This window comes from Drosophila suzukii, chromosome Y (genome assembly GCF_043229965.1).
Source record: "Drosophila suzukii chromosome Y, CBGP_Dsuzu_IsoJpt1.0, whole genome shotgun sequence".
In the NCBI taxonomy this organism is placed as follows: Eukaryota; Metazoa; Arthropoda; class Insecta; order Diptera; family Drosophilidae; genus Drosophila; species Drosophila suzukii.
Genome location: NC_092085.1, coordinates 7,576,689 through 7,604,347, shown reverse-complemented (window position 1 = coordinate 7,604,347; position 27,659 = coordinate 7,576,689). Strand labels below are relative to the sequence as shown.

General features: G+C 42.0%; 1 protein-coding gene across 1 annotated transcript; it reads left to right on the top strand.

Annotated features, from left to right (window-relative positions):
• The first annotated feature begins 23,577 nt into the window (after positions 1–23,577).
• On the top strand, positions 23,578–24,423 carry LOC139353728 (uncharacterized). Its single transcript, XM_070998050.1, has one exon. It carries the CDS (start codon positions 23,578–23,580, stop codon positions 24,421–24,423), a length of 846 nt encoding a protein of 281 aa, XP_070854151.1.
• The last annotated feature ends 3,236 nt before the right edge of the window (positions 24,424–27,659 follow it).

Here is a 27,659-nt window from a genome sequence, read left to right as displayed (position 1 = left end):
CAATTTTTAAACTGGTTCTGACCTCCCTCTTGAATGGCATCCTCTACTTTATTTTCGTTATATTTGTTAAACTTTTATCACTTTATGGGATTATTGAGCACCCGAAACCCCAAATATTAACTCATAACATGTAACTAGCAGAATATAGTAAAAGATATCAGACTCTAAAAAGACTAGATTTACCTACAATTCAATTTACTATTTATTGATTTCACAGATTCCCGCTGGTGAATACCAATTTTTAACAAATGTGGGAATCGTTAGATTCTGTTCACGCCAAAAGGGCGTTTAATTTCAGTAGACAGTGTCGAGAGGCAGTTTTATCCAGATTTCTATATCTCGCGCGCTCGCTCTGCCGTCCGCTCTCCCTCTCCATCTCACCCCTAAGTCTCCGCTCTGCTCTGGAGCGCTTAAGTTAAGTTAGGCTTAAGCAGTTCTTGTTTCAAAGTGATACAATAAACATCTACGCACGTCGCGTAAAAACCCCAAAATACTCCCGTGTTTTTTGGGTACCACTCAATCTTGGGGCTTCAATTATTTCATCGATCAAGCCGTACCGCCCCAACAAGTTCTTGTTTCAAAGTGATACAATAAACATCTACGCACGTCGCGTAAAAACCCCAAAATACTCCCGTGTTTTTTGGGTACCACACAATCTTGGGGCTTCAATTATTTCATCGATCAAGCCGCACCGCCCCAACATTTTGGTCCAGTTCGAGCCGGATTTCAAAATCTTTAGACTTTCCTCTCCTGGAGTTTCCTTTGATTTTGTCCCAGCAGGCTTGAAACACTCCAGATAAGTTCCGCTTACTATAATTGCCGGTCATACAGCCAGTTTTTCGAACCCTATTTCGACTAACTTTCTGTATGATATATTGTCTAAATCCAAAAGAGATTAATCCGACGCAACGGCATTTAATATATGTATTTCAATTCCGTTACTTGTGCCCGACAATATTCCAGTTTCCTTTGCCCACAGTTGCACACTTGAAACAATTCCAGTAAATATTTCAGTGCTACTATTCAACGAAAATATTTGTCAAATATATTTTCAATTCCAATCGTGTGTAAAATATAACTCAGCCGCAGTAAAAAATTCCCGGTCATAAAATTTTTCCTTAAGAATTGCACTCTTTATTTTTTACTGTGTTCCAGCTGCGTGTGTATATTTACATAAATATTCTAATACAGTCCACTCTAACTACTCTTTCTAATACAGTCCACTCTAACTACTTTTCTCGACCTACAAATACAGCTAAACTATTTCCAATATTAAAAACAAAGTTACAATATCCACAAATTTACTCCAGCAAATCGTTTGCAATTTAGTTGTGCAGGTGACAAACAAACGCACCGACATACAAACATAAGCGAAGTCTTTCTTACAGTGTACATACATACGTATATCGATATTTTCGCGGGTGCACAGTGGGTCAAGAGCTCACAAAAAGTGTTCCTTTCAAACAAACAATATTAAAGTCCGTAATTCCTTACATAAGTCCGACCATCCGATATAATAAATATTTATTGACTATCCGACAGTGTGACCGTATATATTTACAATCTTAATTGGTTCCTAAATTCCAATTTGATTCCAATCCGTTTCCTTACATCTGAATTAAAATTCTAAATTATTTAACGTCAATGCAACGTCAGTAAAAGCCGCTTTAACCCGATTTATGGCCACAGCTGACTGTCTGATCCACTTTGAGGCCACTGTGAACGCTCCAGGTGCTCCTACACCAACGTTATCCGCCTGTAACATCCGTCGCGATCACCTCAATTCCTTGTGGCAATCGGTAAAGGCAGCATACGACATAGGCTCCGACTGCATTATAGCTGCAGGCGAGAGCGCCGCAGACACAAAATCCATACTAAAGTCTAAGTATTACCAAACGTACTCCACTTACGAAATATTTGCCGCGCAGCTGATGGAACAAATCCAAAAGGGCTCCTCCCAAATACCTCAAGCTCCAGTAACTCCGTCCCAAAATTTCACGTCTTATGGCTGTCGGCTCCCTCCTATCGACACAGAGGTTTTCTCTGGCGATTATCTTCGCTGGCCGACTTTCCGGGACCTTTTGACGGCAATATACATAGACAATCCGAGTCTAACGCCCGTTGAAAAATTATTCCACTTAAATTCAAAATCAAGTGGCGAAGCTCATTCCATAGTTTCAAGATCCCCACTCACCAATGATGGCTTTCGCTCAGCCTGGAATAACCTAACTGAGCGTTTCGAAAATAAGCGATTGCAGGTAAACAGTCACCTGAAAGCACTTTTCAATGTGCAATCCATAGCACAGGAGTCGGGAGCAGCCTTAAAGGAACTTCAACGCACTTTTCAAGGTTGCTTAACTTCCTTAAAATTTTCCGGTGTTAATATTGAGAATTGGGACCCTATCCTGGTTTATATGTGCTCGACAAAACTACCAAAGCTCACTCTCTCATTATGGGAGCAATCCATCCAAAATAAAGCCGAAATTCCAACGTGGCTTGAGCTTGATTCATATTTGACGGAGCGCCATCGAACTCTTGAGGCCGTCGATAGCTTCCGATCTGCCAATTTCCACCACGTCCAGTCCAAAGACACAAATCGAGAGGCAGAATTTCCAAAAATAAATTCCTTCAACACAAGGTTAGTTCCGATAACCAAAGGCTGCGATCTGTGTTCGAAGAAGAACCACTCCGTGCGTATATGTCCACGCTTCCTACAGATGACGGTAGAAGATCGCTTAGCCTATATCCAAAGGAACCAGTTGTGCTCCAATTGCTTTGCAAGTAGCCATCAATTCCGGGATTGCACAAGCGCTCACAACTGTCTCACTTGCCAAGATCGGCATCACACATTGCTGCATCGAAACAGCGGTCCTACTACTCCGACGATTCCATCCGACCCTCCAAGGCCAATATCCGCCTCAGTTCCACACATCATTTCGTCCTATTCAACGCAAGTTTCCGTACAAAAAGTTCCTCCTAAGAATACTCCATCCGAATATTGGGTTCCATACCCCGCCTTGGATGGCAGACGTACTCGAGGTATTAAATCCTACCAATGCCGAGTCTGCCAAAAGATCCATCCTCTACGGAAGTGCCACCACTTTCTACGGCTAAGCCCCCAGAATCGGCTTCAGGAAGTACATATCCAGAAGTACTGCTCCAATTGCTTGGCTCACAATCATTCCAAGGACTCCTGCCGCAGTGGTCATTACTGCCACAAGTGTGGAAAGGCCCACCACACTCTCCTACATACGGACGACCGATCTATACTTCCAAAATATTCCTGAGCCTACTATCCTGAGGTTCTTGCTACGGGTGTCCTCGCAAGGGGGGGGGGGGGAGAATGTTCACGCCAAAAGGGCGTTTAATTTCAGGAGACAGTGTCGAGCGGCAGTTTTATCCAGATTTATATATCTCGCGCGCTCGCACTGCCGTCCGCTCTCCCTCTCCATCTCTCCCCTAAGTCTCCGCTCTGCTCTGGAGCGCTTAAGTTAAGTTAGGCTTAAGCAGTTCATGTTTCAAAGTGTACGAATAAACACCGACGCACGTCGCGTAATAACCCCAAAAGTACTCCCGTGTTTTTTGGGTACCACTCGATATTGGGGCTTCAACTATTTAATCGATCAAGCCGCACCGCCCCAACAGATTCACAATGTTTTATTGGGACAAAGTTTAAACATAGAAGTGCTTAGATTAAATTTTACAGAGTTCTGTTTGTCACATGAATTATATTCTTGTCTTCACGAACGCTAAACGACGACTCCCCGCTCACTCGTGTAGGTATCGGCGGCATTAAAAGAATCGAGTACTTAATCGAGGATTTAAGATTGCAAACTGATTAAGAGTTGCCATATTACTTAACCCGCTTCGAGTGTGCCGTGTAATAAGCCCGTCAGATTCAAATCCTACATTCGGCCCTCCTGACTGTTCATTCTCCTCGAATGGACCTGACCAAGGTTTCATATACTCGGAAACCGTAGATGTTTTAAATGGACCCTCTGAATTACCTATACGTTCTACTTCGTACCGCCCATGATCCTTTACTGCAACAATCCTGTAGGGCCCTAAAAACTTCCCCTTAAGCTTTAATCCGACACCATACTGAGTTCTTTTGATTGCTACCAAATCATTGAGTTGATAGACTCTTTCTTGTTTCCGCTTCAAATCAAACGTTTTCTTATTCTCGTCTTGTACCTTTTTGCCGGCTAATCGCATATCAACTCCAGTTAAAAGCTTGAATGGCGTAATCTTGGTGCTTCTCGGCTCAGTGCTGTTGATAATTTGCTGAACTCGTCCCACGTATTTATACCAAGCTAATGGACTTTCATAGCTCAACTTTGCTAGCACTGGTACGACGATCTTGTGAAGTCTTTCGACTTGGCCATTTCCGCGTGGTACACCTGTCGCTATAAGCAGATGCTGTATGTTGTGTGACTCGCAGTATTCCTTGAATGCGAGAGATGTGAAAGCAGTGCCTCTGTCGGACACTATGCGGTAAAAATTTCCAAAATGTACGGCTTGCTTATTCAGACAGTTTAGAACTTCGTCTACACCAGTGCTACGAGTTGGGTAGAGCCAGACATATTTTGAGAATCCGTCTACTATGACAGGGATGTGGTTATATCGCTTGGTCGTCATTTCCATGGCCCGACGTGGTCGATATGGTATGTAATGAAGGGTAAATCGCCTTTGTCAATTGAAGTTAGAAATCCCTCTTTCTTGCCGGCTTTGGCATTTACGATAATGCATCTGATGCAACTCTCGACGATTCGATCGGTTTTATCTTTGAGCTTGGGAATGAAATATGACCTTTCGATTATATCCTGTGTCTTTCTGGCAGAAGTGCCCCTGGCTATGCGCTCTCTGAATTATTTTATTTTGCATAGTCGAAGGTACTACGACCAGCTCACGAGTCGGATCTTTGAAGAGAACGTCATTCTGTATATAGAAGTCCTGGTATGCATCCTTTTCTACAAGGTTCCGAACTGCTTTTGTCCAATCATCGTTAATCTGGGCTTCCTTTAAGCGATGAGTAACAGAGTCTGACAAAAAGAAACATGAGACTCGACTCAGGGCATCAGCATGTTTCATTTGGGTGTGATGTTCGATCTTGTAGTTGAAGTCCTGCAAATATAAAGCCCAACGAGCTACGCGAAGAGGAACTTCCTTTTTGTTCATCGTCATTTAGAACGCGTTACAAGCAGTTACGATTGTGAACTTTATGCCTAACACATATACACGCCACTTGACTAGAGCTCCAATAATAGCCAGTACACTTCCAGTTCATACGAATCGTACTTTTCCTCGAACGGTGATGTCTTTCGGCTCATGTATTGGACTGGATGGAAAGCACTGTCTACGGGGTCCTTCTGCAGTAAGACTGCGCCAAAACCGTACTTGGACGCGTCTGTGTGGCTTTCCGTTTGTAAGTTAGGATTATATAACTTTAGGACTGGTTCGCTAATAAGAGCAGTCTTCAGCTTTTCAAACGCAATTTGTTGTTTCTCTCCAAGTTCATACTTGGAATCGCCTCTCAGTAAATCCGACAAGGGCCTGGCGATGGATGCGTACCCGTGTATAACCTTACGGAAGTAAGAAGTCAGACCTAGGAATCGCTTAATCGCTTTTTTGTCATGTGGTGTGGGAAACTCTTTCACAGCTTGAATCTTTTCTGGACCTGGGGTGATGGTTTCACTTTGAATGATGTATCCTAGGAACTGTACTTTACTGTGCAATATTTGGCACTTACTCCAGTTGATACGTAAACCGTTCCGAGAAGCAACCTGCAAGACATCTTTCAACTTAGCAAGTCCTTCTTCAAAGCCTTGACTGGGTATGATTACATCGTCCATGTACACAACGACAACGTTAGTGGCTATGAGCTCCCTTAGAACTGCCATGATAAATCTTGTGAAAACCGCAGGTGAATTTGATATGCCAAATGGTACATAAAGGAATTCAAATTGTCCAGATTGGGTAACAAATGATGTATACTTTCGAGATCAATCGAAACGTGGTTCAATCGAAACGTGGAAGAAGCCGTTTGTTAGTTCCAAAGTAGTGAATATCTTGGACCCTTGCAGCTTGTCTAGCACGGTCTCCATATGAGCCATCGGAAAATTGTCTCGGATAATTTTCTCATGTAGTTTTCGGTAGTCACAGCACAGTCTCTTCTTTCCGTTTTTCTTGGACACCAAAACTACCGGCGATGCGTACTCTGAGGTACTTGGTTGGATGATTTTCTCTGCAAGCCAGTCCTGAACCTGATCGTCAACTGTTTGAAAGTTAGAACTTGACTCTCGCCTAGTACCGTCAAACACTTTTCTTTTCCGGTAAGAGCTTCGTTTCCTAGCTTGAGAGAAATGTTCCTGCGCATTAGGCATAGATCTGCGCCTGTGTCGACGAGTCCTTTGAATTGAGCGTAGGGAGATTTGATAATTTTTAGTTCAAGGCCGGAAACCGTAAACTCGCTTTTTGGCTTAGTAGCTGCGTTCTCCACGTGAACGGCATTAGAATTGCTCTCCTGTTTTACCTCAACCTCGACCTTGCACTGTGCAGCACGATGACCTGGCTGTCCGCACCGATAACAATTATTGTTATCCTTCTTCTTGCAATCTTTCTTTAAATGGGACGGATCCCCACACTTAAAGCATTTACGTAAAAACTCGTGTTTTGAGTCTAAGCTTTTGGATCCTTCTGCCTCAGCTACACGCGCTTCATTTTTGTAGGGCATTTTGTATGAGCGGCGAACCTTCTTATATACTTCAATCTGCTCCTTTAAATCCGTTATGGTTTTCGCCTGATACAACATTGTTTTGTTTGCCTTAGCATCTGGAACTCCCTTCACAAGATACTCTATCAAACTCTCTTCGTCTAGGTAAACTGGCTTGGCTATTTCCATCAAAGCATACAAATGTTCCTGAAGTGTCTCTCCTTTTCTCTGTGCACGTTGACCTAGCTTGCGATGAACCTCAGCAGATAATATTTTAACAGCAAATTCGCCACGTAATGCTGCCTTTAAAAAATCCCAGTTGCGAATGTTAACCTGACTGCGAATGAACGATTTTGCAGCCCCACTGAGCAACTGCTTAGAATAAATGAATAGTTGAAGCTGACTCCACTGCACAGTCAAAGCACATTCCTCCAACTCCTGGATCCACTGATCTATATCTGGACTACCTGTACCTGCCAAATTTGAAACACTGCCTTCTACATCTTTAAGTGTAAACAAAGAACGGCTTATAGGTGCTGCCTGCACTGGACAATCAAGAGCGGTAGCTACAGATTCGACTCCATCCGAGTCGTTATCATCATCGTCCTGAATACCAAAGTGAGCCAGGAATCGATCCTGTAAAACGTGCTTTCTACTGGCTGTGGGTAAATTAAGTTCTAGTAGCTTTGCGCGCAAATCGTCGCATCGCATTAACATTATCTCTTCGAGTTGCATTTTGAGATGAAATTTCCTTAAAATGTATTGATAGTAGCTTAACAGTAACAAAAAGATTATATGATTATAAACATAGATTATATGAATAACTTTTAAGTTAATGACAATTTTTGGTTTTATACACACAGTCTACTTTTACTGTTTGTGACCGACTTTCAATTTAATTGGGTCAGCTTTCTGGTTACCACCCCTTTCGATGCACTGCTTCTCAAGACTGTTTGCCTGCCAATTGGATTTTCTTCTGGACTATTCAACTTGAAAAGTTCTTGCCGTTGCTTGTCCGCTGACGTCGTTGCCTTCCACCAAGATCTGCTACTCCAAACTCAGGGCTGCTCTCCTTGGAAATCTTGCCCTCCAGGTCCCGTCAACCCGCCATTGCTCCAATGCCCGCTTCACGCTCCTGACTTGCTCCGCTCGCCTCTGTCTATCGCTGCTCCCAACGCCTTCCACAGATCAGCCTCTGCAAGTTACCAGTTCACCGTGACTGGCCGGATCTCCGACCGACGCTCTGGGGATCTATAATGCACTACCTCCTGGACTGTAGTCGCTATAGGCTCCAAGCGTTTCCCTTGCGCGTTTTCACACACACATCTGCCGAATTCTGGTTTTCGTCGTCGTCTTTTGGACACACTGCCAAATTAACTGCGCTGTTGTCTCAAATTGTCATTTCACCAGACTTGAAATTTGGCAATCATTGTAGTTGTGTTACTCTAATGTTTGGGTTAATCCCGGATGAGCCCCCAAATTGTGGGAATCCTTAGATTCACAATATTTTATTGGGATAAAGCTTAAACATAGAAGTGCTTAGATTAAATTTTACACATGTCACATGAATTGTATTCTTGTCTTCACGAACGCTAAACAACGACTCCCCGCTCACTCGTGTAGGTATCGGCGGCATTAAAAGAATCGAGTACTTTATCGAGGATTTTAGATTGCAAACTGATTAAGAGTTGCCATATAACTTAACCCGCTTCGAGTGTGCCGTGTAATAAGCCCGCCAGATTCAAATCCTACAAACGTAGCAAGAATTTTTATTCTCTCTCTGAATGGTTACATGTTTAATGCCAGTTTTCATTTATTATCGACAAAATACACGTCGATCAGTAAAAAACACATATTTTAACAAAATGACAGTGAAAAAGTAAGTTAAAATATTAAAATTTGGAAAATAAAGAAACAAAGGAAGGCAGATTCGACAAGCCGAAGAAGAAAAAAATAAAATATAGCAAGCGTTTCTTATTCACTCTTTAAATATCTAACATATTTAATACCAGTCACAACTTAGCATCGTACACGCATACATAAGCGTTAAATCTATCAGATCCGAGAGCCTCGGAGATTCAATTCTATTGTCATAACTTTAATTGTCAAAGTGACAATTCCAAAATCCAAATCTAGTTTTTAAAATTGGAATTCGAATCCCAAACCAAAAATAAAAACATAGCAAGCGCTTTCTATTCACTCTCCAAATAGGTTACGTGCTTAATGCCAGTCACAACTAAACATCGTACACGCACACACCTTTCTGAAAAAACATGGGATCTAATCATACTATGCTTAAAAAGTAAGTTAAAATATTTTAATGCGAGCACGAACAATACCATGAAAGGTATGATAATTCTAAATTTAAAAAAAAAACCCAAACAGAAAGGAAAGTTACTTCGGCAAGCCGAAGTTTATACATCCTTGCGGTGTTAGGTTTTTTGATACTCGGTTTTATATCATTTACAAACATCCGTCGGTATAACTATTCAACAGTGAATATTAGAAAATCCTTTTAGCTATATAATTTATAAAGAATGTAGTATGCAATTTATTAATTTTTTTTTAACCGAGGCAAGCGTAACACTGAACACTGCACTACTCGCCTATAGATAGCTTTATTATCCAATCGTTTAGTGGAAGTCAATCATGTCTTCAACTACTTTACATCAACTAATTTAAATTTTATACACCTTATTAATGTTACAGGGAGGAGGAGGAGAAAAATGAAGAGCCGGTAGTCGCTACCGTACCAAAGACCCCGTCGGGGATGAAGAATCCATCTTTCAAGCCAAGGCGTAGCCGCAACATATCTCAGCGAAAGGGACTTTTATCCATTCCTCCAGTGCACGAGTGTATTGATGAAAACTCGGTGGTCCGAGTGGTCACGCCAGGAAATGTAAGAAAGAGGCGGGCTCCGGTGAATATTACAGCTAAAGAATTGGCCGGAAAGACTAGAGGGAAGGCCGGAGCCGTTTCCCCATCAATTCCCACGGAAGAGGACTCTACAACTTTGCAGTAGGAGTGTAACGATTTGGTCTCGCCTAGAAGGAAGGCCGCCCCGAAATCTTCTCATCCAAGGGATGCTCAATTCCGGCAATGGTTTAACAAAGATTATGGCCAGGTCCAAAAGCTACTATCCAGGGTTGGACTAAAGGTGGGACCAAAGGCCAGAGCTAAGCCACGACCCAAATCTGGAGGCAAACCTGTACCCAAGGCGGTACCCAGAGCCAGAGCCACTGGAGCATCAAAGGGATCAGCCAGAGGAGCTGCGAAGGCAGGAGCGAATGAAAAACCGAAGGTCAAGACAGGAACCCGTGCAACGATCAGGAAAAGAAAGTATAAGTGAAGGTCAAACCTATCGGCACTCCTTCATCAAGCCCCTCGAAAATTATCAGTATTCGTTATAGTACGTATGGAATTTGATCAGATTTACGGAGCGCTTCTAGTTTGGCTGGAATTTATGATTATAATTCGTCACGAAATTCTTGACGTTCCCAGAAACAGTCGCCCAACGGCACCATCCCTAAAACCCCAAAATTCTTATCGTCTAATGTCACAATCAATTATATATGCTATGTGCTCGATGTTCATTAACACAAATCGGTGTAAAACGTGATGGACTGGATCGACGGTGGGCTACTACTGCCGATATCGTAAGCGTTAAGTCTGTCAGATCCGAGAGCCTCGGAGATTCAATTCTATTGTCATAACTTTAATTGTCAAAGTGACAATTCCAAAATCCAAATCTAGTTTTTAAAATTGGAATTCGAATCCCAAACCAAAAATAAAAACATAGCAAGCGCTTTCTAGTCACTCTCCAAATAGGTTACATGCTTAATGCCAGTCACAACTAAACATCGTACACGCACACACCTTTCTGAAAAAACATGGGATCTAATCATACTATGCTTAAAAAGTAAGTTAAAATATTTTAATGCGAGCACGAACAATACCTTGAAAGGTACGATATTTCAAAATTTAAAAAAAAAACCCAAACAGAAAGGAATGTTACTTCGGCAAGCCGAAGTTTATACATCCTTGCGGTGTTAGGTTTTTATACCCGTTACTCGTAGAGTAAAAGGGTATACTAGATTCGTAGGAAAGTATGTAACAGGCAGAAGGAAGCGTTTCCGACCCCATAAAGTATATATATTCTTGATCAGGATCACCAGCCGAGTCGATCTAGCCATGTCCGTCTGTCCGTCTGTCTGTCTGTCCGGATGAACGCTGAGATCTCGGAAACTATGGGAGCTAGGCTATTGAGATTTGGCGTGCAGATTCCTGAGCTTCCTACGCAGAGCAAGTTTGTTTCAGTAGAGTGCCACGCCCACTCTAACGCCCACAAACTGCCCAAAACTGTGGCTCCTACAGTTTTGATGCTAGAATAAAAATTTTAACTGAAATATAATGTTCTCATCAATAGCTATCAATTGACCCAAAAAAAAGTTTTCCACGCCCACCCTAACGCCCATAAACCGCCCACAAACTTCAAAAAATCGTAAGTATGAATGTGTATACCTCGGAAACTATCAAAGATAGAGAATTGGGATTTCAGATTTAGATTCCGTAGCCTTATGCGCAGCGCAAGTTTGTTACGCGAATATGCCACGCCCACTCTAACGCCCACAAACCGCGAAACCCTGTGATGCCCACAATTTGTATGCTAGATAAAAAATTTTAACTGAAATGTATTGGTCTCGTCCGTCTGTATGTCTGTCCGGATGAACGCAGAGATCTCGGAAACTATGGGAGCTAGGCCATTGAGATTTGGCGTGCAGATTCCTGAGCTTCTTACGCAGCGTAAGTTTGTTTCAGTAGAGTGCCACGCCCATTTTAACGCCCACAAACCGCCCAAAACTGTGGCTCCTACAGTTTTGATGCTAGAATAAAAAATTTTAACTGAAATGTAATGTTTTCATCAATACCTATCGATTGACCCAAAAAAAAGTTCGCCACGCCCACCCTAACGCCCATAAACCGCCCACAAACTTCAAAAAATCGTAAATATGAACGTGGATATCTCGGAAACTATCAAAGATAGAGAATTGGGATGTCAGATTTAGATTCCGTAGCCTTATACGCAGCGCAAGTTTTTTACGCGAATATGCCACGCCCACTCTAACGCCCACAAACCGCAAAAACCTGACGCCCACAATTTTTATGCTAGATAAAAAATTTTAACTGAAATGTATTGGTCTCGTCAATACCTATCGATTGGTCCAAAAAAAATTTGCCACGCCCACTCTAACGCCCATAACGCTTATATCTGTATATCGCCGGTAGGTGGCGCATTTTAATCTCGCTTTGCTACTTGCACATCTCTATTTAGCTGAGTAACGGGTATCTGATAGTCGAGGTACTCGACTATAGCGTTCTTCCTTGTTTGATACTTGCAAAGTCGGTACAAATTCTAAAACTGGAACACGAATACCAGACCAAAAATAAAAACATAGAAAGCCTTTTCTAATCACTCCACAAATAGGTTAGAAAGGTTAATGCCAGTCACAACTTAGCATCGTACACACGCACACACATACACGACACGTCCAAGCTTAATAAAAAATAAATCTATTTTATATAAAACAATACAGCTTTGAAAAAACTGATAGCAAGCCGTACAACAGTAATCGGTTTTATATCATTTACAAACATCCGTCGGTACAACTACTTAAAAATAATGCGCTTATTTTCTGTTATTTTTAAGAGAAGGTAAATCGGATTAATTAAACGTGAATTCAACAGTGAATATTAGCAAATCCTTTTAGCTATATAATTTATAAAGAATGTAGTATGCAATTTATTAATTTTTTTTTAACCGAGGCAAGCGTAATCCTATGAACATTGCACTACTCGCCTATAGATAGCTTTATTATCCAATCGTTTAGTGGAAGTCAATCATGTCTTCAACTACTTTACATCAACTAGTTTAAATTTTATACACCTTTTTAATGTTACAGGGAGAAGGAGGCGAAAAATGAAGAGCCGGTAGTCGCTACCGTACCAAAGCCCCCGTCGGGGATCAAGAATCCATCTTTCAAGCCAAGGCGTAGCCGCAACATATCTCAGCGAAAGGGACTTTTATCCATTCCTCCAGTGCACGAGTGTATTGATGAAAACTCGGTGGTCCGAGTGGTCACGCCAGGAAATGTAAGAAAGAGGCGGGCTCCGGTGAATATTACAGCTAAAGAATTGGCCGGAAAGACTAGAGGGAAGGCCGGAACCGTTTCCCCATCAATTCCCACGGAAGAGGACTCTACACCTTTGCAGGAGGAGTGTAACGATTTGGTCTCGCCTAGAAGGAAGGCCGCCCCGAAATCTCATCCAAGGGATGCTCAATTCCGGCAATGGTTTAACAAAGATTATGGCCAGGTCCAAAAGCTACTATCCAGGGTTGGACTAAAGGTGGGACCAAAGGCCAGAGCTAAGCCACGACCCAAACCTGGAGGCAAACCTGTACCCAAGGCGGTACCCAGAGCCAGAGCCACTGGAGCGTCAAAGGGATCAGCCAGAGGAGCTGCGAAGGCAGGAGCGAATGAAAAACCGAAGGTCAAGACAGGAACCTGTGCAACGATCAGGAAAAGAAAGTATAAGTGAAGGTCAAACCTATCGGCACTCCTTCATCAAGCCCCTCGAAAATTATCAGTATTCGTTATAGTACGTATGGTATTTGATCAGATTTACGGAGCGCTTCTAGTTTGGCTGGAATTTATGATTATAATTCGTCACGAAATTCTTGACGTTCCCAGAAACAGTCGCCCAACGGGAGCATCCCTAAAACCCCAAAATTCTTATCATCCAATGTCACAATCAATTATATATGCTATGTGCTCGATGTTCATTAACACTAATCGGTGTAAAACGTGATGGACTGGATCGACGGTGGGCTACTACTGCCGATATCGTAAGCGTTAAATCTGTCAGATCCGAGAGCCTCGGATATTCAATTCTATTGTCATAACTTTAATTGTCAAAGTGACAATTCCAAAATCCAAATCTAGTTTTTAAAATTGGAATTCGAAACCCAAACCAAAAATAAAAACATAGCAAGCGCTTTCTAGTCACTCTCCAAATAGGTTACATGCTTAATGCCAGTCACAACTAAACATCGTACACGCACACACCTTTCTGAAAAAACATGGGATCTAATCATACTATGCTTAAAAAGTAAGTTAAAATATTTTAATGCGAGCACGAACAATACCATAAAAGGTACGATATTTCTAAATTAAAAAAAAAACCCAAACAGAATGGAATGTTATACATCCTTGCGGTGTTAGGTTTTTTGAAACTCGCGAAGTCGGTACAAATTCTAAAATTGGAACGCGAATCCCAGACCAAAAATAAAAACATAGAAAGCCTTTTCTAATCACTCCACAAATAGGTTACAAAGGTTAATGCCAGTCACAACTTAGCATCGTACACACGCACACACATACACGACACGTCCAAGCTTAATAAAAAATAAATCTATTTTATATAAAACAATACAGTTTTGAAAAAACTGATAGCAAGCCGTACAACAGTAATCGGTTTTATATCATTTACAAACATCCGTCGGTACAACTACTTAAAAATAATGCGCTTATTTTCTGTTTTTTTTAAGAGAAGGTAAATCGGATTAATTAAACGCGAATTCAACAGTGAATATTAGAAAATCCTTTTAGCTATATAATTTATAAAGAATGTAGTATGCAATTTATTAATTTTTTTTTTAAGCGAGGCAAGCGTAATTTTATGAACACTGCACTACTCGCCTATAGATAGCTTTAATATCCAATCGTTTAGTGGAAGTCAATCAAGTCTTCAACTACTTTACATCAACTAATTTAAATTTTATACACCTTATTAATGTTACAGGGAGGAGGAGGAGAAAAATGAAGAGCCGGTAGTCGCTACCGTACCAAAGACCCCGTCGGGGATGAAGAATCCATCTTTCAAGCCAAGGCATAGCCGCAGTGCACGAGTGTATTGATGAAAACTCGGTGGTCCGAGTGGTCACGCCAGGAAATGTAAGAAAGAGGCGGGCTCCGGTGAATATTACAGCTAAAGAATTGGCCGGAAAGACTAGAGGGAAGGCCGGAACCGTTTCCCCATCAATTCCCACGGAAGAGGACTCTACAACTTTGCAGTAGGAGTGTAACGATTTGGTCTCGCCTAGAAGGAAGGCTGCCCCGAAATCTTCTCATCCAAGGGATGCTCAATTCCGGCAATGGTTTAACAAAGATTATGGCCAGGTCCAAAAGCTACTATCCAGGGTTGGACTAAAGGTGGGACCAAAGGCCAGAGCTAAGCCACGACCCAAACCTGGAGGCAAACCTGTACCCAAGGCGGTACCCAGAGCCAGAGCCACTGGAGCGTCAAAGGGATCAGCCAGAGGAGCTGCGAAGGCAGGAGCGAATGAAAAACCGAAGGTCAACGTGCAACGATCAGGAAAAGAAAGTATAAGTGAAGGTCAAACCTATCGGCACTCCTTCATCAAGCCCCTCGAAAATTATCAGTATTCGTTATAGTACGTATGGTATTTGATCAGATTTACGGAGCGCTTCTAGTTTGGCTGGAATTTATGATTATAATTCGTCACGAAATTCTTGACGTTCCCAGAAACAGTCGCCCAACGGGAGCATCCCTAAAACCCCAAAATTCTTATCGTCCAATGTCACAATCAATTATATATGCTATGTGCTCGATGTTCATTAACACTAATCGGTGTAAAACGTGATGGACTGGATCGACGGTGGGCTACTACTGCCGATATCGTAAGCGTTAAATCTGTCAGATCCGAGAGCCTCGGATATTCAATTCTATTGTCATAACTTTAATTGTCAAAGTGACAATTCCAAAATCCAAATCTAGTTTTTAAAATTGGAATTCGAAACCCAAACCAAAAATAAAAACATAGAAAGCGCTTTCTAGTCACTCTCCAAATAGGTTACATGCTTAATGCCAGTCACAACTAAACATCGTACACGCACACACCTTTCTGAAAAAACATGGGATCTAATCATACTATGCTTAAAAAGAAAGTTAAAATATTTTAATGCGAGCACGAACAATACCATAAAAGGTACGATATTTCTAAATTAAAAAAAAAACCCATACAGAATGGAATGTTATACATCCTTGCGGTGTTAGGTTTTTTGAAACTCGCGAAGTCGGTACAAATTCTAAAATTGGAACACGAATCCCAGACCAAAAATAAAAACATAGAAAGCCTTTTCTAATCACTCCACAAATAGGTTACAAAGGTTAATGCCAGTCACAACTTAGCATCGTACACACGCACACACATACACGACACGTCCAAGCTTAATAAAAAATAAATCTATTTTATATAAAACAATACAGTTTTGAAAAAACTGATAGCAAGCCGTACAACAGTAATCGGTTTTATATCATTTACAAACATCCGTCGGTACAACTACTTAAAAATAATGCGCTTATTTTCTGTTATTTTTAAGAGAAGGTAAATCGGATTAATTAAACGCGAATTCAACAGTGAATATTAGAAAATCCTTTTAGCTATATAATTTATAAAGAATGTAGTATGCAATTTATTAATTTTTTTTTTAACCGAGGCGAGCGTAATCCTACGAACACTGCACTACTCGCCTATAGATAGTTATACCCGTTACTCGTAGAGTAAAAGGGTATACTAGATTCGTCGGAAAGTGTGTAACAGGCAGAAGGAAGCGTTTCCGACCCCATAAAGTATATATATTCTTGATCAGGATCACTAGCCGAGTCGATCTAGCCATGTCCGTCTGTCCGTCTGTCCGTCTGTCCGTCTGTCCGTCTGTCCGTCTGACCGTCTGTCCGTCTGTCCGTCTGTCCGTCTGTCCGTCTGTCCGTCTGTCCGTCTGTCCGTCTGTCTGTCCGGATGAACGCTGAGATCTCGGAAACTATGAGAGTTAGGCTATTGAGATTTGGCGTACAGATTCCTGAGCTTCTTACGCAGCGCAAGCTTGTTTCAGTAGACTGCCACGCCCACTCTAACGCCCACAAACCGCCCAAAACTGAAACTCCTACAGTTTTGATGCTAGATAGAAAATTTTAACTGAAATGTATTGTTCTCATCAATACCTATCGATTGACCTAAAAAAAAGTTTGCCACGCCCACTTAAACGCCCACAAACGGCGAAAACCTGTGACGCCCACAATTTGGATGCTAGATGAAAAATTTGAACTGAAATCGATTGATCCAAAAATAAATTTGCCACGCCCACTCTAACGCCCATAACGCTTAAATCTGTCTACCGCCGGTAGGTGGCGCATTTTAATTTCGCTTTGCTGCTTGCATATCTCCATTTCCCTTTGAGTAACGGGTATCTGATAGTCGAGGTACTCGACTATAGCGTTCTTCCTTGTTTTAATATCCAATCGTTTAGTGGAAGTCAATCATGTCTTCAACTACTTTACATCAACTAATTTAAATTTTATACACCTTATTAATGTTACAGGGAGGAGGAGGAGAAAAATGAAGAGCCGGTAGTCGCTACCGTACCAAAGACCCCGTCGGGGATGAAGAATCCATCTTTCAAGCCAAGGCGTAGCCGCAACATATCTCAGCGAAAGGGACTTTTATCCATTCCTCTAGTGCACGAGTGTATTGATGAAAACTCGGTGGTCCGAGTGGTCACGCCAGGAAATGTAAGAAAGAGGCGGGCTCCGGTGAATATTGCAGCTAAAGAATTGGCCGGAAAGACTAGAGGGAAGGCCGGAACCGTTTCCCCATCAATTCCCACGGAAGAGGACTCTACAACTTTGCAGTAGGAGTGTAACGATTTGGTCTCGCCTAGAAGGAAGGCCGCCCCGAAATCTTCTCATCCAAGGGATGCTCAATTCCGGCAATGGTTTAACAAAGATTATGGCCAGGTCCAAAAGCTACTATCCAGGGTTGGACTAAAGGTGGGACCAAAGGCCAGAGCTAAGCCACGACCCAAATCTGGAGGCAAACCTGTACCCAAGGCGGTAATGCGCTTATTTTCTGTTTTTTTTTAAGAGAAGGTAAATCGGATTAATTAAACGCGAATTCAACAGTGAATATTAGAAAATCCTTTTAGCTATATAATTTATAAAGAATGTAGTATGCAATTTATTAATTTTTTTTTTAACCGAGACAAGCGTAATCCTATGAACACTGCACTACTCGCCTATAGATAGCTTTAATATCCAATCGTTTAGTGGAAGTCAATCATGTCTTCAACTACTTTACATCAACTAATTTAAATTTTATACACCTTATTAATGTTACAGGGAGGAGGAGGAGAAAAATGAAGAGCCGGTAGTCGCTACCGTACCAAAGACCCCGTCGGGGATGAAGAATCCATCTTTCAAGCCAAGGCGTAGCCGCAACATATCTCAGCGAAAGGGACTTTTATCCATTCCTCCAGTGCACGAGTGTATTGATGAAAACTCGGTGGTCCGAGTGGTCACGCCAGGAAATGTAAGAAAGAGGCGGGCTCCGGTGAATATTACAGCTAAAAAATTTGCCGGAAAGACTAGAGGGAAGGCCGGAACCGTTTCCCCATCAATTCCCACGGAAGAGGACTCTACACCTTTGCAGGAGGAGTGTAACGATTTGGTCTCGCCTAGAAGGAAGGCCGCCCCGAAATCTTCTCATCCAAGGGATGCTCAATTCCGGCAATGGTTTAACAAACATTATGGCCAGGTCCGAAAGCTACTATTCAGGGTTGGACTAAAGGTGGGACCAAAGGCCAGAGCTAAGCCACGACATAAACCTGGAGGCAAACCTGTACCCAAGGCGGTACCCAGAGCCAGAGCCACTGGAGCGTCAAAGGGATCAGCCAGAGGAGCTGCGAAGGCAGGAGCGAATGAAAAACCGAAGGTCAAGACAGGAACCCGTGCAACGATCAGGAAAAGAAAGTATAAGTGAAGGTCAAACCTACCGGCACTCCTTCATCAAGACCCTCGAAAATTATCAGTATTCGTTATAGTACGTATGGTATTTGATCAGATTTACGGAGCGCTTCTAGTTTGGCTGGAATTTATGATTATAATTCGTCACGAAATTCTTGACGATCCCAGAAACAGTCGCCCAGTCGTCCCTAAAACCCCAAAATTCTTATCGTCCAATGTCACAATCAATTATATATGCTATGTGCTCGATGTTCATTAACACTAATCGGTGTAAAACGTGATGGACTGGATCGACGGTGGGCTACTACTGCCGATATCGTAAGCGTTAAATCTGTCAGATCCGAGAGCCTCGGATATTCAATTCTATTGTCATAACTTTAATTGTCAAAGTGACAATTCCAAAATCCAAATCTAGTTTTTAAAATTGGAATTCGAATCCCAAACCAAAAATAAAAACATAGCAAGCGCTTTCTAGTCACTCTCCAAATAGGTTACATGCTTAATGCCAGTCACAACTAGACATCGTACACGCACACACCTTTCTGAAAAAACATGGGATCTAATCATACTATGCTTAAAAAGTAAGTTAAAATATTTTAATGCGAGCACGAACAATACCATGAAAGGTACGATATTTCTAAGTTTAAAAAAAAAACCCAAACGGAAAGGAATGTTACTTCGGCAAGCCGAAGTTTATACATCCTTGCGGTGTTAGGTTTTTTGATACTCGCGAAGTCGGTACAAATTCTAAAATTGGAACACGAATCCGTGTTCCAATTTTAGAATTTGTACCGACCTCGCGAGAATCAAAAAACCTAACACCGCAAGGATGTATAAACTTCGGCTTGCCGAAGTAACATTCCTTTCTGTTTGGGTTTTTTTTTTAAATTTAGAAATATCGTACCTTTCATGGTATTGTTCGTGCTCGCATTAAAATATTTTAACTTACTTTTCAAGCATGGTATGATTAGATCCCATGTTTTTTCAGAAAGGTGTGTGCGTGTACGATGTTTAGTTGTGACTGGCATTAAGCATGTAACCTATTTGGAGAGTGAATAGAAAGAGCTTGCTATGTTTTTATTTTTGGTTTGGGATTTGAATTCCAATTTTAAAAACTAGATTTGGATTTTGGAATTGTCACTTTGACAATTAAAGTTATGACAATAGAATTGAATCTCCGAGGCTCTCGGATCTGACAGATTTAACGCTTACGATATCGGCAGTAGTAGCACACCGTCGATCCAGTCCATCACGTTTTACACCGATTTGTGTTAATGAACATCGAGCACATAGCATATATAATTGATTGTGACATTGGACGATAAGAATTTTGGGGTTTTAGCGATGCTCCCGTTGGGCGACTGTTTCTGGGAACGTCAAGAATTTCGTGACGAATTATAATCATAAATTCCAGCCAAACTAGAAGCGCTCCGTAAATCTGATCAAATACCATACGTACTATAACGAATACTGATAATTTTCGAGGGGCTTGATGAACGAGTGCCGATAGGTTTGACCTTCACTTATACTTTCTTTTCCTGATCGTTGCACGGGTTCCTGTCTTGACCTTCGGTTTTTCATTCGCTCCTGCCTTCCCAGCTCCTCTGGCTGATCCCTTTGACGCTCCAGTGGCTCTGGCTATGGGTACCGCCTTGGGTACAGGTTTGCCTCCAGGTTTATGTCGTGGCTTAGCTCTGGCCTTTGGTCCCACCTTTAGTCCAACCCTGAATAGTAGCTTTCGGACCTGGCCATAATGTTTGTTAAACCATTGCCGGAATTGAGCATCCCTTGGATGAGAAGATTTCGGGGCGGCCTTCCTTCTAGGCGAGACCAAATCGTTACACTCCTCCTGCAAAGGTGTAGAGTCCTCTTCCGTGGGAATTGATGGGGAAACGGTTCCGGCCTTCCCTCTAGTCTTTCCGGCCAATTCTTTAGCTGTAATAATCACCGGAGCCCGCCTCTTTCTTACATTTCCTGGCGTGACCACTCGGACCACCGAGTTTTCATCAATACACTCGTGCACTGGAGGAATGGATAAAAGTCCCTTTCGCTGAGATATGTTGCGGCTACGCCTTGGCTTGAAAGATGGATTCTTGATCCCCGACGGGGGCTTTGGTACGGTAGCGACTACCGGCTCTTCATTTTTCGCCTCCTCCTCCCTGTAACATTAATAAGGTGTATAAAATTTAAATTAGTTGATGTAAAGTAGTTGAAGACTTGATTGACTTCCACTAAACGATTGGATATTAAAGCTATCTATAGGCGAGTAGTGCAGTGTTCATAAAATTACGCTTGCCTCGGTTAAAAAAAAATTAATAAATTGCATACTACATTCTTTATAAATTATATAGCTAAAAGGATTTTCTAATATTCACTGTTGAATTCGCGTTTAATTAATCCGATTTACCTTCTCTTAAAAAAAACAGAAAATAAGCGCATTATTTTTAAGTAGTTGTACCGACGGATGTTTGTAAATGATATAAAACCGATTACTGTTGTACGGCTTGCTATCAGTTTTTTCAAAACTGTATTGTTTTATATAAAATAGATTTATTTTTTATTAAGCTTGGACGTGTCGTGTATGTGTGTGCGTGTGTACGATGCTAAGTTGTGACTGGCATTAACCTTTGTAACCTATTTGTGGAGTGATTAGAAAAGGCTTTCTATGTTTTTATTTTTGGTCTGGGATTTGTGTTCCAATTTTAGAATTTGTACCGACTTTGCGAGTATCAAAAAACCTAACACCGCAAGGATGTATAAACTTCGGCTTGCCGAAGTAACTTTCCTTTCTGTTTGGGTTTTTTTTATAAATTTAGAATTATCATACCTTTCATGGTATTGTTCGTGCTCGCATTAAAATATTTTAACTTACTTTTTAAGCATAGTATGATTAGATCCCATGTTTTTTCAGAAAGGTGTGTGCGTGTACGATGTTTAGTTGTGACTGGCATTAAGCACGTAACCTATTTGAAGAGTGAATAGAAAGCGCTTGCTATGTTTTTATTTTTGGTTTGGGATTCGAATTCCAATTTTAAAAACTAGATTTGGATTTTGGAATTGTCACTTTGACAATTAAAGTTATGACAATAGAATTGAATCTCCGAGGCTCTCGGATCTGATAGATTTAACGCTTATGTATGCGTGTACGATGCTAAGTTGTGACTGGTATTAAATATGTTAGATATTTAAAGAGTGAATAAGAAACGCTTGCTATATTTTATTTTTTTCTCCTTCGGCTTGGCGAATCTGCCTTCCTTTGTTTCTTTATTTTCCAAATTTTAATATTTTAACTTACTTTTTCACTGTCATTTTGTTAAAATATGTGTTTTTTACTGATCGACGTGTATTTTGTCGATAATAAATGAAAACTGGCATTAAACATGTAACCATTCAGAGAGAGAATAAAAATTCTTGCTACGTTTGTAGGATTTGAATCTGGCGGGCTTATTACACGGCACACTCGAAGCGGGTTAAGTTATATGGCAACTCTTAATCAGTTTGCAATCTAAAATCCTCGATAAAGTACTCGATTCTTTTAATGCCGCCGATACCTACACGAGTGAGCGGGGAGTCGTTGTTTAGCGTTCGTGAAGACAAGAATACAATTCATGTGACATGTGTAAAATTTAATCTAAGCACTTCTATGTTTAAGCTTTATCCCAATAAAATATTGTGAATCTAACGATTCCCACAATTTGGGGGCTCATCCGGGATTAACCCAAACATTAGAGTAACACAACTACAATGATTGCCAAATTTCAAGTCTGGTGAAATGACAATTTGAGACAACTGCGCAGTTAATTTGGCAGTGTGTCCAAAAGACGACGACGAAAACCAGAATTCGGCAGATGTGTGTGTGAAAACGCGCAAGGGAAACGCTTGGAGCCTATAGCGACTACAGTCCAGGAGGTAGTGCATTATAGATCCCCAGAGCGTCGGTCGGAGATCCGTCCAGTCACGGTGAACTGGTAACTTGCAGAGGCTGATCTGTGGAAGGCGTTGGGAGCAGCGATAGACAGAGGCGAGCGGAGCAAGTCAGGAGCGTGAAGCGGGCATTGGAGCAATGGCGGGTTGACGGGACCTGGAGGGCAAGATTTCCAAGAAGAGCAGCACTGAGTTTGGAGTAGCAGATCTTGGTGGAAGGCAACGACGTCAGCGGACAAGCAACGGCAAGAACTTTTCAATTTGAATAGTCCAGAAGAAAATCCAATTGGCAGGCAAACAGTCTTGAGAAGCAGTGCATCGAAAGGGGTGGTAACCAGAAAGCTGACCCAATTAAATTGAAAGTCGGTCACAAACAGTAAAAGTAGACTGTGTGTATAAAACCAAAAATTGTCATTAACTTAAAAGTTATTCATATAATCTATATTTATAATCATATAATCTTTTTGTTACTGTTAAGCTACTATCAATACATTTAAAGGAAATTTCATCTCAAAATGCAACTCGAAGAGATAATGTTAATGCGATGCGACGATTTGCGCGCAAAGCTACTAGAACTTAATTTACCCACAGCCAGTAGAAAGCACGTTTTACAGGATCGACTCCTGGCTCACTTTGGTATTCAGGACGATGATGATAACGACTCGGATGGAGTCGCATCTGTAGCTACCGCTCTTGATTGTCCAGTGCAGGCAGCGCCTATAAGCCGTTCATTGTTTACACTTAAAGATGTAGAAGGCAGTGTTTCAAATTTGGCAGGTACAGGTAGTACAGATATAGATTAGTTGATCCAGGTGTTGGAGGAATGTGCTTTGACTGTGCAGTGGAGTCAGCTTCAACTATTCATTTATTCTAAGCAGTTGCTCAGTGGGGCTGCAAAATCGTTCATTCGCAGTCAGGTTAACATTCGCAACTGGGATTTTTTAAAGGCAGCGTTACGTGGCGAATTTGCTGTTAAAATATTATCTGCTGAGGTTCATCGCAAGCTAGGTCAACGTGCACAGAGAAAAGGAGAGACACTTCAGGAATATTTGTATGCTTTGATGGAAATAGCCAAGCCAGTTAACCTAGACGAAGAGAGTTTGATAGAGTATTTTGTGAAGGGAGTTCCAGATGCTAAGGCAAACAAAATAATGTTGTATCAGGCGAAAACCATAACGGATTTAAAGGAGCAGATTGAAGTATACAAGAAGGTTCGCCGCTCATACAAAATGCCCTACAAAAATGAAGCGCGTGTAGCTGAGGCAGAAGGATCCAAAAGCATCGACTCAAAACACAAGTTTTTACGTAAATGCTTTAAGTGTGGGGATCCGTCCCATTTAAAGAAAGATTGCAAGAAGAAGGATAACAATAATTGTTATCGGTGCGGACAGCCAGGTCATCGTGCTGCACAGTGCAAGGTCGAGGTTGAGGTAAAACGGGAGAGCAATGCTAATGCCGTTCACGTGGAGAACGCAGCTACTAAGCCAAAAAGCGAGTTTACGGTTTCCGGCCTTGAACTAAAAATTATCAAATCTCCCTACGCTCAATTCAAAGGACTCGTCGACACAGGCGCAGATCTATGCCTAATGCGCAGGAACATTTTTCTCAAGCTAGGCAACGAAGCTCTTACCGGAAAAGAAAAGTGTTTGACGGGAATAGGCGAGAGTCAAGTTTTAACTTTTGGGAGCATTGTCATTCCTGTTGAAATAGACAACATGCACATGGAGGTGGAGTTTCACGTGGATCCAGATAAGGCCATGGGCTTCGACGCAATTTCGGGCAGACCTATCCTGGATATTGTGGACATGAAAGTTACAAAAGAAGGCACTGAGTTTATGCGACGGAATGAATCCAAAAGTAACGAAGATATCGATTTCGGGTCCGAGTTTGTGACTACCGAAAACTAAATTAGAAAATTATCCGAGACAATTTTCCGATGGCTCATATGGAGACCGTGCTAGACAAGCTGCAAGGGTCCAAGATATTTACTACTTTGGAACTAACAAACGGCTTCTTCCACGTTTCGATTGAACCAGGCTCTCGAAAGTATACATCATTTGTTACCCAATCTGGACAATTTGAATTCCTTTATGTACCATTTGGCATATCAAATTCACCTGCGGTTTTCACAAGATTTATCATGGCAGTTCTAAGGGAGCTCATCGCCACTAACGTTGTCGTTGTGTACATGGACGATGTAATCATACCCAGTCAAGGCTTTGAAGAAGGACTTGCTAAGTTGAAAGATGTCTTGCAGGTTGCTTCTCGGAACGGTTTACGTATCAACTGGAGTAAGTGCCAAATATTGCACAGTAAAGTACAGTTCCTAGGATACATCATTCAAAGTGGAACCATCACCCCAGGTCCAGAAAAGATTCAAGCTGTGAAAGAGTTTCCCACACCACATGACAAAAAAGCGATTAAGCGATTCCTAGGTCTGACTTCTTACTTCCGTAAGGTTATACACGGGTACGCATCCATCGCCAGGCCCTTGTCGGATTTACTGAGAGGCGATTCCAAGTATGAACTTGGAGAGAAACAACAAATTGCGTTTGAAAAGCTGAAGACTGCTCTTATTAGCGAACCAGTCCTAAAGTTATATAATCCTAACTTACAAACGGAAAGCCACACAGACGCGTCCAAGTACGGTTTTGGCGCAGTCTTACTGCAGAAGGACCCCGTAGACAGTGCTTTCCATCCAGTCCAATACATGAGCCGAAAGACATCACCGTTCGAGGAAAAGTACGATTCGTATGAACTGGAAGTGTACTGGCTATTATTGGAGCTCTAGTCAAGTGGCGTGTATATGTGTTAGGCATAAAGTTCACAATCGTAACTGCTTGTAACGCGTTCTAAATGACGATGAACAAAAAGGAAGTTCCTCTTCGCGTAGCTCGTTGGGCTTTATATTTGCAGGACTTCAACTACAAGATCGAACATCGCTCAGGGACCCAAATGAAACATGCTGATGCCCTGAGTCGAGTCTCATGTGCTTAAAGGAAGCCCAGACTAACGATGATTGGACAAAAGCAGTTCGGAACCTTGTAGAAAAGGATGCATACCAGGACTTCTATATACAGAATGACGTTCTCTTCAAAGATCCGACTCGTGAGCTGGTCGTAGTACCTTCGACTATGCAAAATAAAATAATTCAGAGCGCGCATAGCCAGGGGCACTTCTGCCAGAAAGACGCAGGATATAATCGAAAGGTCATATTTCATTCCCAAGCTCAAAGATAAAACCGATCGAGTCGTCGAGAGTTGCATCAGATGCATTATCGTAAATGCCAAAGCCGGCAAGAAAGAGGGATTTCTAACTTCAATTGACAAAGGCGATTTACCCTTCATTACATACCATATCGACCACGTCGGGCCATGGAAATGACGACCAAGCGATATAACCACATCCCTGTCATAGTAGACGGATTCTCAGAATATGTCTGGCTCTACCCAACTCGTAGCACTGGTGTAGACGAAGTTCTAAACTGTCTGAATAAGCAAGCCGTACATTTTGGAAATTTTTACCGCATAGTGTCCGACAGAGGCACTGCTTTCACATCTCTCGCATTCAAGGAATACTGCGAGTCACACAACATACACCATCTGCTTATAGCGACAGGTGTACCACGCGGAAATGGCCAAGTCGAAAGACTTCACAAGATCGTCGTACCAATGCTAGCAAAGTTGAGCTATGAAAGTCCATTAGCTTGGTATAAATACGTGGGACGAGTTCAGCAAATTATCAACAGCACTGAGCCGAGAAGCACCAAGATTACGCCATTCAAGCTTTTAACTGGAGTTGATATGCGATTAGCCGGCAAAAAGGTACAAGACGAGAATAAGAATACGTTTGATTTGAAGCGGAAACAATAAAGAGTCTATCAACTCAATGATTTGGTAGCAATTAAAAGAACTCAGTATGGTGTCGGATTAAAGCTTAAGGGGAAGTTTTTAGGGCCCTACAGGATTGTTGCAGTAAAGGATCATGGGCGGTACGAAGTAGAACGTATAGGTAATTCAGAGGGTCCATTTAAAACATCTACGGTTTCCGAGTATATGAAACCTTGGTCAGGTCCATTCGAGGCGAATGAACAGTCAGGAGGGCCGAATGTAGGATTTGAATCTGGCGGGCTTATTACACGGCACACTCGAAGCGGGTTAAGTAATATGGCAACTCTTAATCAGTTTGCAATCTTAAATCCTCGATTAAGTACTCGATTCTTTTAATGCCGCCGATACCTACACGAGTGAGCGGGGAGTCGTCGTTTAGCGTTCGTGAAGACAAGAATACAATTCATGTGACAAACAGAACTCTGTAAAATTTAATCTAAGCACTTCTATGTTTAAACTTTGTCCCAATAAAACATTGTGAATCTGTTGGGGCGGTGCGGCTTGATCGATTAAATAGTTGAAGCCCCAATATCGAGTGGTACCCAAAAAACACGGGAGTACTTTTGGGGTTATTACGCGACGTGCGTAGGTGTTTATTCGTACACTTTGAAACATGGACTGCTTAAGCCTAACTTAACTTAAGCGCTCCAGAGCAGAGCGGAGACTTAGGGGAGAGATGGAGAGGGAGAGCGGACGGCAGTGCGAGCGCGCGAGATATAGAAATCTGGATAAAACTGCCGCTCGACACTGTCTCCTGAAATTAAACGCCCTTTTGGCGTGAACATTCTCCCCCCCCCCTTGCGAGGACACCCGTAGCAAGAACCTCAGGATAGTAGGCTCAGGAATATTTTGGAAGTATAGATCGGTCGTCCGTATGTAGGAGAGTGTGGTGGGCCTTTCCACACTTGTGGCAGTAATGACCACTGCGGCAGGAGTCCTTGGAATGATTGTGAGCCAAGCAATTGGAGCAGTACTTCTGGATATGTACTTCCTGAAGCCGATTCTGGGGGCTTAGCCGTAGAAAGTGGTGGCACTTCCGTAGAGGATGGATCGTTTGGCAGACTCGGCATTGGTAGGATTTAATACCTCGAGTACGTCTGCCATCCAAGGCGGGGTATGGAACCCAATATTCGGATGGAGTATTCTTAGGAGGAACATTTTTGTACGGAAACTTGCGTTGAATAGGACGAAATGATGTGTGGAACTGAGGCGGATATTGGCCTTGGAGGGTCGGATGGAATCGTCGGAGTAGT

What these genes read in the sequence shown, in the direction of transcription:
- LOC139353728 (XM_070998050.1), top strand. Translation starts at nt 23,578, where the DNA reads ATGGAAATAGCCAAGCCAGTTAACCTAGACGAAGAGAGTTTGATAGAG.